The sequence below is a fragment of the Octodon degus genome, unplaced genomic scaffold (assembly GCF_000260255.1).
Source record: "Octodon degus isolate 3935 unplaced genomic scaffold, OctDeg1.0 scaffold00072, whole genome shotgun sequence".
NCBI lineage: Eukaryota > Metazoa > Chordata > Mammalia > Rodentia > Octodontidae > Octodon > Octodon degus.
The window spans coordinates 3,747,501-3,761,597 of NW_004524648.1; the positions used below are offsets into that span (position 1 = coordinate 3,747,501).

Sequence of the window (14,097 nt, forward strand, 5' to 3'; positions counted from 1 at the left end):
AACAAAAAAAGGGTATACAGATGAATGTCCATTTTGTATCTGTGTATTCAAAGTGGTTAGGATAGATATATAGTTACCTTCTCTTAATGAATAGAATGATTTGTTCTAATGGTTTTTGTAAATAGGATATCAAGTCTGCATCTGGTACAGCAATTAACCACTAAGAAGAATGTACGCAGTGTGTCAATTATTGAAACTGTCCTACTGATTTGATTTGAAACTGTCTCATTGCTATTTGTTTATCAATAAAACTATGGCAAAAAAAAAACCAGAAAAAAAATGAAAAAGAAAGATCTATATAACTTTTTATGCTTTATGAAAATAGTCCAGTGAAATTTGTGATATGTTCTATTAGAGAATATAATCATAGGAAAGAAATAAACATTAAAATGAGAGGAAAATGTTTAAAAGCCAAGGTTCTACTCCTGAGCAGATGGTTGAAGCTGCATTCATCAGATGCCAATGCTGGTGTTTCCATCTATGGCTCACACTGTCAGAAGAACAGCACAGGACATGCTGTCCCAAGACCTGCAACATGCTAGATTATAGTCTTTTGACAGTCATAAAGAGATATGGTTCTATAGAAAAGGGATAGGAAATCTATAGAACCCATATGTGGTCTTTTTTTTTCCTTTTAATTTCAAATTTTATTTTATTTTGAAGAGTGAAAACAAGCAAAAACAAATAGAAAAAAGACAGAAACAGGGTAACATACAGCAATACATATGCTATAGGGTTTCAAAACAGGAATAGCTAATTAACAATGGTTGTCATATCTATTTTGTCATCAAATCTGTTGCTCAGATTAGCAGATATACTTATGTGAGATTGGGGAAATAACTGAATATTGGCACTTGCTTTCATGCTTTCAAAAAACTCTTGAGTAGCCATAAATTTTTCAAAATCATATGCACTTATATATTAGGACTCAATCCATTTAATGGTGAACCAGGGGCCTTTATTTCTACAGGCTACAAGGCCAATTTTCTAAGTTATTTGGACATACTATATACTATATACATATATAGTTCTACTGATCACTCCTCCATTTTACTCCTTAATTTCTAAATGCTATTCTTATGTCAGAGGAGAATAAAACTTATACACTCAAGGATATGAGGAAAAGAAAGATACTCAATCACTTTTCTCAGTTCTCTATCCAGTAAGTGGAATGAGAAAATAAAAACTAATGACAATTGAACATAAATAGCCAAGGGCTTACAGGGGAGTAAATGACAAGGGTGTGGCATGCTCCTAACTTACTGAGCTACTACACAGCCCATTGTCTCCATAAAGGCTTTAAATCTTCCTTCATTGAAATTTCTATCCACAGAACTATATAAAACTCCATGTAGAATTTTTCTAGTTATTTCATGGTCTTAAAAGTACCTATGCTTTTTGAGACCTAATTTTATTTATTTATTTATTTATTTATTTATTTATTTATTTATTGTATTTTAGGGAAGGGTCTACAGGGTGTTCAGGATCTCACTACTAGATCAGACTTATAGTGATCCACCTGTTTACAGCCTCCCAAGAGATGGGATTACAGGCATGTGCAACCACACCCAGTCTCAATTGCTATCTCAGTGAGCCCCTGGGGCGGGGCCGGCACCACAGGCCCAGGAATCAAACCCCTGGCCCCTGCACCTGCTTGCAGGTGCTTTAATCTGCTGAGCTATTTGGCTGCCCTAACGTTAAACCATACATGAATACTCAATAAACATTTGGGGCTTTTTCTTTATTCTTTGTCCTTAAAAATTGTAACTGAGTCTGTGATGTAGCTCAGCCACAAAAGTACCTACACGGCAAGCACAAGGTCCTGAGCTCAGTACCAAAGAATAATTGTAATACTGAAAACAAGAGTTATGGGAATGCATGTCATATTCAGTACCCCTCATGGAAAGAACACAAGATTACCAAGGAACATTATGGTCTTAGTTACTCTTCTCTGGTTGCTGAGACAAATACCGGACACCCAAAATGAAGGAAGGAACAGTTTATTTAGCTCACAGTTACTGGAGGTTTCAGTCCATATTCAGCTGTCTCCAAGGCAGAGGGGCACAGGGCAGAGAGCAGCACTTTATGGTGGCCGAACAGCAGCAACAACAACAAGGAGCAATGGCTACAGAAAGTCTGTCTCTCTGTCTCTTATATTACATTCAGGCTCTCTGCCCCAGGCTAGGGTAAGTACTCACACCCATAATCTCAGCAGTACTAAATCCCATAATCCCAGCCTTGGATCACACATAATTCCAGTGGATCATGAGTTAATCACAAACTCTGGAAGCCCCCACCTTATGACTGTATGAGGCTTTGGGGGGACAACTAGAAACAAACCATAACAATTATCAATAAAACAAACATATCCCTTCTAAAGATTCATTCCTATTTTGTGGGTTTAATTGTTGGATTCTGTTCCACAGCACAAATTTTATTCTTGTGAATAATGCTATAAGATACATATTAACCATATTCCCAGCAAGGCTGATGCATGTGTATGCAATTGAGTCTGAGAGTACTTTCACAAATAAAGGGTAGGAGCTACATTCATAAGTAAATGGGTAGGAGCTGCATTCATCAGATGCCAATGCTAATGTTTCCATCTATGGCTCTTCAAAGACTGACACAGGCAACAGGACCAAACATGATAACAGCTTTCCTTTCATCTGGCTTCACTTTCTAAGAAATATAGGAAAGGCCATCCTATCATTTGCTCATAAAGACTTCTATGACTTACCTGATAGAATCTAATTTCATGAGGTAGGAAGATGTTTATTTCATGGGGATCTCTAAGAGTGTCAACAGCCAGGACCCCAAAGACTCTCATATAGGCATCCTGAAGAGGCAGAGCCAGGAATGACCCATTATGATCATTCTTGTGGGATTTGTTCCAGAAAAAGACGTTCCCATGATATTGAACTTGGGGGACATGAATTGGCTTTCCTTCAGCCACTACTGTAAAGCTGAGAAAAAAAGGGATAAGAGTAAGCCACAGAGAGAGGTTGGCTTTAGATTAAATCATAGAAGAAACTAGATCAATTTGCCACTCCTAAACATGGTCATCATATGTAAAAGAAGCAAACTCAGATAAGATTACAAGTTTGTAGGGCCTGACTTGAGGGAGACATTTAAAACACAACAGTAGGTCTTACCACAGAAAACACATAAATAAAATGAAGAGATATAATTTATGGAGCTGATATTAAGAAAGAGTCCCTGGGTGGTAAGTTACTGCTTAAAAGTAAGCTCTAGAAATGACCAAGTAAAATCATTTGGGACTGGAAACCCATCAGATCCTACTCTAAATTCACTGGTGACATTTCCCTCCTGAGCTATTCACTAGGATTTGGATGACAGTTTACTTCAGAAGGGGAATTACTTTTTTTAGAAGAATGAAACCAAACTCTTCAAGAAGTTCTTACCTGATTCCCTTCATGTCCTGGTAGAGCACTTTGTTTAATACAAATGGAGCATCATCTAGGGTACAAGCCACATTTCTCAACAGAACAGCCCCTCTATCTGGTAGTACTAGGTTTTCTTCTAAGAGGGAAATGTGAGCACTGATCTTCTTATTTCCATGGGCTTCAGCATCCTGTAGCAAAATGTTTCTATGTATTCATAAACAGTCAAAGAAGGTCTCAATTGTTTTACTAGCCAATTTGTGAGTTTTCTGAATAAATTATACAGCTATTTATTGCTATTCATGGCAGTGGGAAAAAGGCTGACACCACAGATGTCCTCTAAATACGAGTTTTAGTGAGTGGAATAGATTTCTTCTCTGCCAACTAGACTGCTTTACTGAATACAAAAGCAAAAACAAAAACAAAACAAAACCTCTGATGCCTAGTCAAATTTAGAAGCTGAGATCCCTTGGAACTATAGTCATATTTTTGGGCTCAATTCAAAATATTGATTTTAGAGAGCTGGAACAAGAAAATGCCTTCATTTCACTGGCATCTCTTGATCATTTAAACATGTGAATGCAAAAAAAAAAAATGCTCTCAAGGAATTCTTAACATAGTTTGGACATTTGATCCATATAACTTAAGAAAAAGATTCCTTGAAGCTTCAAACTGTACTTTCTACAACTGCTACTTCTAAAAGAACTGCAAGATCTCTACATCTATAAATCTTAAATCATTAATGATATTATGTGTTAACCCATAAATTGAACATACTCATGAAATGAGGACATGAGACTTTTCTTGATATTTGTTTCTCTTTTTATACATTTGTTGTTTTTTTGTTTTTTGTTTTGTTTTGTTTTGTTTTGTTTTTTTGGTGATACCAGGGGTAGAACTCAGGACCTTGTACTTGCCAGGCAGGCACTTATACCAGTGAGCTATATCTCTGCCCCCCCTTTTTTTTGGTACTGGGGATTGAACTCAGGACCTTCTACTTGCCAGGGAAACACTTATTCCACTAAGCCATTACCCTGGCCCTTGGTTCATTTTTTAAATCTTTTTTTAAAAAAAATTATTATTGAGTATTAAAGAAGTAAATAGACAATTTAGAACTTCCAGAGTTCATGTGCCTTTTTCTCTGTGAGCTAAAACAGATAGAGTCAGATCTTAGAAGATCTTTAAATGACCCTGATAAGTACACTGATGTCTTTAGAAGACTTAGACTTATAAACTAGATTGGAGAGATGTAATGTTAATCTTAAACCAAGCTTTGACTTCTAATGAAAGGCAGCATTACAAGCTGCTGTTACATTTTGAGATAAATACGATATTGTTAATTTTAAAGAGCCAAGAGATAGACAACCAGTGGAACTACCTGTTTCCAGTGAAGCCCCAATAGTCAGACCCCTGCTGGCCTAGTAGCCAACCAGGCAGCAGACTGGAAAACACATTTTTTCAAGTATGTATTCTTGTAGGTCTAAGAACTAGAACCAAGACTTCTAGTTATTTTAAATTTTAACTATTTACCAGGAGAAAGATGAATACCCCCCTGATTTCTTAGAATGTTTAAAAGAGCAACTGGTAAAACATACTTCCTTAGATCCTAATTCAATAGAGGGATAGATTATTCTTACTGATAAGTTCATTACTCAGCTCCAGATATTAGAAAAGAGCTACAAAAGATAGCTTTTGCTCCAGACACTCATTTGATACTGTAGTGAAAACTGCTATCTAAATGTCCTATAATTGGAACTAGGAAAAAACCAGGGAGAGAAAGCAAAGAGATAAAAAAAATGACCGTCGTTATTGCAGCCTCAAAACAGACCCTAAGTCTGATTCTCTGGGCTCCAAGAAGAACTCAGTGACAATGAGGTTCATCCGCTGATGAGGTTTATCTGCTACTGCTGTCAGAATCCAGGCCAGCATAAGAGGGACTGCCTTAAGAGGCTCACAAGCTATGCCCTGATTGCTGAGGCAACCACTAGAAGTGAGACTACACTCTGAGGTGGAGGCCCCAGAGCCCAGACTCAGCTTCCCAGGAGGTCCATCAGGACTAAAGGGCACTGAGCCTGCCTTCTCCCTCTGACTGGACAGTCTCTACCTGTAATCTCCACAGAGGAGCCCCGAGTAATCATGACTAGAGAAAAACCCAGCCTATTTCTGGACATTGGCACAGGTCCCTTTGTCCTTTTCCAAACCTGACCTTCTTTCCAGTCATCATACCTTAGTAGAAAAAGACTCTAGATGTCTTGCTTTAGTTGTAACTGAGGTACTGCAATATATATTCAAGTTGCTTACTAAACAAAATTATACTGAGACTGATTTTTTACAAATGTAATATATATTGTTGTTCATGCATTTCATTAGTTAAAAGAGGTTCCCAAGGACAGATAAAATCCTGTCAGGATAAGAAAAGTTCTAAAGACACTGGCTACACAGTGTCCAATAACTTTGGGCCTATAGATAGAGCCAGTTCTTGTATTTGTGACATAGAACTCAGAACCACAGTGTTAAAAGGAGAAATCATTCAGCAGTACCCCTTGCTTACAATGGAGGCCTTATGTGGAACACTGAATAAGACATTGATTTAATTTGACTGAATGCTATGTATTTCATGATAAATGCATAAGTTCATCTGGTTTATTTCTGATGTAACTCAGGTTTTTCATGTTGTTAGTAGATATATGTGTGACCTCTCTTAACTAAAGCTAGAGGGACTTAGAGCAAACTCTAAGATCCATGAATAAATGGGTCTAAAAGCCAGTGTGTTAGCTCAAATGCTCATGCTTTGATTATATATGTTCTAATTTCTCAAAAAAAATTTGTTCTTTAAAAGATACCAAAACCCAGGTAATCATACAGGTAAAACCTATAGTGAATATATGCTTGATTACTTTTAGATTCCTTTTACTGGGATCCACCAGATTTGTCTATAAAGACATAGTAAGGCCTTAACTATCCATCTCATACAGCCTAGGTGAGCTGAGCCTTCTCCAGGTTTCCTGCCTCATTTCAAAGGAATTTATTTTCACACTCCTTGGGCAGGGCTGATTGCCCTCAAAGATGGCTTCCTGTATCAGTCTAATCCTATGTCAGGAAATCCATTACAAGGGAAGTTGCCCTCACATTCCTTGGGCAGGGCTACCTGCAAGAGGCCTTAAAACCAAAAAGTTATGTCTTTCTCAGTGTACTCCAGATATCTCACACAAGCTGCAGAAGTTATAAGGGTTTGCAAGAATAAATTGGTCTTAGTTGAGATGTTTCATAGTAGAAAAGATACAGAATGTAATTATAGATGGAAAATGAAAATGGTGATACTATCAGCCTACAGGAAAGAAGGCCAGTCAGAAAATGGGAAAAAGTTATGCTTCCCTGGATGCAGACAGAGAGAAGGGACGTTTCAAGCAAAAATGTCCAAAGCTGATAGAGAAGGGGAAAAAAAGGTTTATAATGGAGTTAGAGTAGGTTTCAGACTGAGGTGGTCATGGGTCTTCCCCTCTCAGCCTGAAGGAATCCATGTTAACTGCCAATATAAGGAGAAAGCCTGCCAAACTTTTAATAGATCCTCATGCAGATTTGTCAGTTACCCAGAAAATGACCACACTTGTCAACTGGAAAGCACTCAGTATTTTCCATAGGTCCAGCAATTCATGTGTGCTGGTAATAACAGGATTGGTCAGTTTATTTGAGATAATACGCAGTGGCCATGGAAGAGAAAAGGAATTAAACCCCAAATTTAAGAGATCTCTGCTAATGGACCTATAAAAAGTTCTAACTAGTGTTTTTATTTTTATTTATTTATTTAGTCATTTTTATTTTTATTTATTTATTTTTATTTATTTATTTATTTATTTATTCATTTATTTATTTATTTTTGCAGAACCGGGGATTGAACTCAGGCCCTTGCACTTGCCAGGGAAGCGCTTATTCCACTGAGCCATCTCCCTGGCCCTATTTATTTATTTTTACATGGAACTATACATACATTCATTATGGTCTCTGAAACATTTATATATTTCTATTATGTATTAGATCACAGAGGAATATTCTTCCCATTACAAGTAGGAGATGCACTAGCCACTGCTGACAACCATAGTGCAATAAAACTAGAGAATTAGAAAAGAACATTAACACATCAATTTTATCATTAAATTTTTTTTTAAAACTAGAAAACCCTACTTCTTTAAATAACTCCTAGATTAAAGACATTATAGTTACAATTACAGATAAAGAAATTAATGAGAAAGAGATTTTACACAGCATGGTATTCAATCAAAACTAAATTTAGAAGAACATACAATCTCCCAAACATCTATTATTAAACCAGTAAATAAATTTGTCAAATGAAAATAGAAAAGAACAAAAGAAATATAAAATATCTTATTAAAATTTAATAAGAATGGATGAATTAGAGAAGAAACACACATCATGATAAACAGCTGATTCTTGGAAGAAAGGCTCAAAAGAAATAAACCCTTATTAAAGTAGTGTTTTTATAATTACAAATTTTAAAAGATTATTACATTCCAGATACTTTTAATGTCTCAATAGCAGTTCAAAATATATCAAATCAATGTTAATGTAAGGGGCTGGGGAGATAGTTCAGTAGAATAAGCATTGGCCTGGCAAGTGCGAGGGTCTGAGTTCAATCCTCGGTTCCGGAAAAAAAAAATGTTAATGTGAAATGCTGAGGTCCCCTGGATCCTATTTTTATCATTTTTATGGGAAGACAATACTGTCTACTTGGTTAAAATCATTTTTGACTGTATTCATAATTATCCTCTTGTGATTATTTGAGCAATGCATGTTTGTTTCTTTGGTTTTGTCTCCTCCAGACTCAAAGCTATAAGTCTACCCAAGATGAAAATGCCTGGTGTCTATTCAGGACCTTTAGATAAGACCTCTGGAGTGTATCCCTGACTGCCAGTCAACAACTACAACCCCTTTCAGCCTGAAGAAGCCAGAGCAGTCATCGCCCATGGTTCCCTCACAGCAGTTTGGGTTGCTTCTTCAGAGAGGTGGAATGTTGTAGGCAGCCGAAGAGATAGAAATATTATAGGCAGGGCCAGGTCCTCAAGGAGACAAGATGGAAAACAAGGTGACTTTGCAACTTGAAAGAGACAGACATTCCCATTTGGGCCACACCTCAAGACAAAAGAGGAAACATGCAGCTACACATTTCCCTAGAGATAGGTATCAGGGATTAGTATGCTAAATAATTATCAATCACCTTGAAAGAGCCTAAAAGAGTCATTAGCCCAACCCCAACAGGAAGAGACCTTGTTCTGTATTCTAGCCTGCTTGTTATGTGACTTGCTTCCTTATTTGGTACTGGATTTAATCAGTTTTACCTGAGCAATGGTGCTTGTAATCTCATCGGTTGACCATAGTCTTGTCCTACCTCATGCCCACCTAAGTGAGTTCCCATGTCCTCCACCACCTTAGACCTGCCTCACCACATGGTTTTCCTCTATAAAAGTCCCTGGAAGAGACACCTTCCCAGGGACTACCCACTTGGTGCCCCCTGCCTGTCCCTCTCTTGGACAGGAACTTCTCCCAATAAATATATTCTGTTCATAAAAAATAAAATTTTTATTTAGTATAGGGTCTTGCTATGCAGCTCAGACTTGTAGTGATCCTCCTGCTACAAGCTCACCTGTAGTGATCCTCCTTGTAGTGATCCTCCCCAGTGCTGGGACTACAGGCATGCACCACCACACCCAGTTTGGGTGGTGCCAGCATGGCATGCATTACCATGGACTGAACCAGGGTCCTTGTGCTTGCCAGGCAGGCACTTAGCTATCTCCTCAACCTGCAACTTACTTTTCTACCTTTCTTCTCTGCTTCTATATTGCCAACTAGTAATCACTCCAGTTTTATTTTACTTAGGTTTTGGGTCATTTATTCACTATAATAATGAATTAAACATTTATAGTTGAAACCAATGACCAATACCATGTGCTTCTATGAAGCCACTGAAAATCACTTACTGTCAGGATTTTTTTCTTACATATAACTTTAGAAAATGTACCTGCATAAGAGCCTTGAAAGTTGCATTGTATACTGGCTCCAGAGATACCCCACTTGTCTCGGCAACATGTTGGATTTGATGCAACCATTTCCATCTTGCACAATTCCTTAAACTCTCAGTATGGTTCTTCTCCACAGCATTCATCAGAAATTCTACAACATTTTCCAGAACTTGATCTTCATCACCTGTGAGTTCAGATACAACCAGTTCTATGTATTTCTGAAACTGTTTTGAAGACAACTTTACTTCATGACCAGGATGTGGCTTTAGAAACTGTATATGTAGTTTAGCTAAAAGACATAAATGTAAAACCAACAAGTAAAAGTTAATTTATCCGTGGGGGAAATTTTCATTTTTCTCTTATGACAAGTTGAAGCCATTAACATCTACTCTCTATGGAAAGCCAAGTGTATCAAAGCCATGTCTGAACCTGTAGAACATTTCACAATGACTTAATATACTAAATGCAGTATAACTCCTATGTCATGTTATGTTTTTCTTTCCCTTTCTTTTAATTCTACCACTTAGTCTGGTGAAACTCCCAGGGTGTTTTCTGATTCATCTCTATATTTGACTTTTCATATTCAGTAAAGGATTTAATCTTATTCTGTTATTCTTTGATACTGCATTAGGTGGTCCAATCTCTTTCATTCCCACTTTTATAACCCTGAGTCAGCTTCTATTGGTTTACCAATACTAAATGCTCAATAAATGTCTGTAAAATTAATTAAAATGCAATATATATATTGTGCAAGTCCCTGTTTTAAAGTCTTACCATAGTTGGATCTAGTCTATTTCCCATCATATATATTCTTAATACTGTACAGGTATTATTTTCTCCAGTATTTCCATTCTACTCATAATCCCTGACATGCCTTGAATATTTCTGCATTACACCACTTTTAACAATGATGACTCAGTCAAACCTAAACATTACCAGTAACTTACATCTTCACTTTGTTTTTCCCTGTTCCTTCACCTGTATCCTTGCAATTTGGTTTTATCTTCTCCCAGTAGTGTTACAGTTACATAAAAATATATGTGTTACACATACACATTTCTAAGCAATTTGTGCCTTATTTTTGTCTATTTGAAACCTTTAGGAAAAAGTTACCAAACTGTATGTAATTTTCTGGGAATTACTTTTACATTCAACATTATTTTTCTATGATATTCATCCATGTTCTATAGCTCTGACTCATTAATTTTCTCCATTGTATGTCACTACATGAGTAGACCATTGTTGATTATTTATTCTTGCAAATGACAGCTATTCTTGCTTATTCCACTCTGGCTAAAGGAATAAGATGCCCTGATTGGCATAAGCTTGAGAGACTTGCTATACCACACATGAGCTCAGAAAAGATTGGATTGGTTTTTCCTAAGCAAAATTGGAAATACAACCACAAAGAGAAAACTGACAGAAGAAGAAAAAACAAACAGACACTTGCTTTAATGTTATTATTTAAACTGCAGGACTTTACCATAGAATGAATACATTTCCCTTTTTGCTTATTTGAACCACTTTGAATTGTGTTTTCTACAATTTGAACTAAAACAGTCCCAAGTCTAACCAGCAAACAGGTCCAGCATGTGAGTGGGGCAGCCAGGGGCCCTTCAGATCCTCACTCCAGCCGGCGCCCAGACCAGGTGTGTGTGTGTGTGTGTGTGTGTGTGTGTGTGTGTGTGTAACTTCCTCCATCAGATAGACCTGGTGTGGAACTCTGGGACAGAACTCCCTGCAGAGAGGCTAGAGGCAAGATCCACCCAGCTGTTTCAGGAGTAAAACATCTTGCCAGAGTGGCACAAAAGGTCCAACTCCAAGGCCTGCAGCAGGAAGACGGGGAGTACAGCAACCACACCCAAGCCACACCCACCTGGACAAGTTTGAACTTAGTAGATTTGGACCTGGTGCTAAGGTAATAACTGCACCAAACTCTATACCAGATGTCAGAAGACAGTGCTATACAAAATGACAAAGATAAGGCATAAAATGCCTTCTCAGGCTCGAGCCCACCCAGAACAAATGCAGGAAACCATAGCATAGAAGAAATTGGAAATCACACACCTAAAATCTCTGAAATAATGGAATCAGAAGTAAAGAAAAAACTGCAAAAAGAGAAAATCAGATCAGAAATAATTTCTGAAGTAAAAAAAGAAATGAAACTATAATGAAAGAAGTACTAAGTGCTTCTAAAGAAGACACTGATAAAAAAATAGAGGAGAATATAAAAATGATGGAATCCTTGAATAAGCAATATAGGAAAGAAATAGAATGCATTAAGCAGAGTCAAAATGATATACAGGAAATTAAAACCTCAATCACAAGCTGGCAAAACCATTTCAATGAAAGTAAAAATAGACTTTCAGACCTTGAAGACATCAGTGCAGCCAGTGAAAAAGTAAGAAAAGATTTTCTAAAAACAACTATGGTGCAGGAAAAAATAATTCAACATCTGCCAGATGATGCAAAGATGAACAACCTGAGACTAATAGGCGTCAAAGAAAAGGAGTCAATACAAATGATATAAAAAGAATATGGGCAGAAGTAATAGCAGAAAACTTCCCAAGTGTGGGGCAACAATCTGACGTTCAGGTAACCAAAGCATATAGAACTCCAAATAGCAGCAACCCAATTAAATTCACACCCAGACATATAATAATCAAGATCCCAGAAATTCAGCACAGGACCAGTATAGTAAAAGCCACTAGAGAAAAGAAACAGATCACATTTAAAGGAAAACCCCTTAGAATAACAGCAGATTTATTTTCACAAACCATCAAGTCAAGAAAAGCATGGAACAAAATACTACAAGTCTTGCAAGAAAACAAATTCCAACCCAGACTGATGTACCCTGCAAAACTCTCTTTCAAGTGTAATGGAGAAGTGAAATACTTCCATGACAAAGAACAACTAAAGGATTTTATGATGACAAAGTCAACCCTACACAGATTACTAAAAGATATTATAAAGAAGGATCAAAATGACCACAACTTCATGAATGAGAATGGAAAGAACCCAACAAATAGGGAAAACAAACACAAGAGAAAGAGATATACAAAGGCAGTATTTCAATTATTCTTTTGTATACAGCAGCAAAATATCTCCACTGGCATACTCTACAAATGGATTTCTCCTGCACTCTATGGGGCATGATTCTATCTGGGTCTACACGGTGCATATCAAGGAAATAGCAGTAGCTCAGTCCCACAAGTGACACCTGGCCACCAGTAAGCATCATGGACATTGTCCATGTGCACGACATATTAGAACTACTCTGAATTGATCACAGATCCATACATATGATACACTACATTCTGGCCTCTTATTTGGACTCACAATTTAATTTTAATTTTTGAATATTATTTTGAAATATTTAATTTTGATTTTAAAATTTATTTTGAATTAATATTTAATTAATTTTATGAATATTCTTTAATTTTAATTTTAGTTTTATGATTTATACTGTTTCTTTGACTTACAATCTACTTATAGGACATGATATGACATTTTGTGCTAGTATGAGAAACTTTAAAAAGTGTATTTCCATTTTCTATTGACTTTATATTACTTTTTCCTTGTTTTTACACACACACAGACACACACACACATATATGAAAAATATGTATATAACCTGATACTGTTTTGTGGAAATCTTCAATGACCTTTTAAATGGCTTCATCTAATGTAATTATATTTTACACAGTCCTGCATAACTACAATTTTGAGAGCTCTATATTTTTTATCCAGAACCATATAGAAACTTTTCTTGTCTTCTGGATTATGGTATTTGTTATTTTCTATGTGCTACATCTGGAGGTATTAGAATATTTTGAGTTTGTATAACTGGTAAATATTTTACTTTTAGTTTACTCTTTTTTTTTTCTTCCTTTTTTTTTTTTTTGCAGAACTGGGGATTGAACTCAGACCCTTGCGATTGCCAGGTAAGCGCTTATTCTACTGAGCTATCTCCCTGGCCCTTTACTTTTAGTTTTCAAAGGTATGCTTGCTAAGTATAAAATTCAAATAGCACAGATTTTTTTTCATTTTTCATTAACTTTATGGAAAATCAATAATTATATATCATATTAAAAATTGTAGACAAATATTGAAATGTGAAAGATATAAGATGTAAACAGTGAATTTTAGAGAAAGATTTCTGAAATGAATACATAGCATGAAATCAATTATAGATTGCACAGATTGCACATTGTAAATAAATTATTTATGAACTTAAATGAATATAATAATAAAAATTGTCCAAAATAAAAATGAAGAAAGAATTTACAGATCAGTCATATAATAGTTCACTCTGGTTAAAGAGTTCTTACACAAGAGTACTTTAATGAAATCTAATCTATGGTGGGAAAAATCCCAAAAGAATGATTGTTTTGTGGATTTGTATGGTGTGGATTGAGTAGGAAAGGGACATTAGGGAATTCTTTTGTTTTGTATTTTGTTGTCATTTTTGTTCTATATTTTGATCAAAGCATGCATTTACTAAAACTAAGCAAATATATACTTACATATGGTCTTATTTTATGGAAATGTAACAAAAATAGTTAATAAATAGAAACTAATTAATGATAGGCATGCTAGAGTACTTAGGGAAAAGAATATAATTTACTTTGAAATTAGTAAAAAATAAGAAATAGAGA

At 36.0% G+C, this 14,097-nt stretch overlaps 1 protein-coding gene across 1 annotated transcript in view; it reads right to left on the reverse strand.

Moving 5' to 3' along the window:
* Efcab5 (EF-hand calcium binding domain 5) overlaps positions 1-14,097 on the reverse strand; it is a 242,731-nt gene that overhangs the window by 65,115 nt on the left and 163,519 nt on the right. Inside the window, exons 14-16 of the mRNA XM_023720027.1 lie at positions 9,439-9,728; positions 3,426-3,595; positions 2,741-2,966 (exon numbers count right to left, since the gene is read on the reverse strand). Of these exons, the coding sequence (XP_023575795.1) occupies positions 2,741-2,966; positions 3,426-3,595; positions 9,439-9,728 (686 nt within the window). The remainder of the gene's footprint in view (positions 1-2,740; positions 2,967-3,425; positions 3,596-9,438; positions 9,729-14,097) is intronic.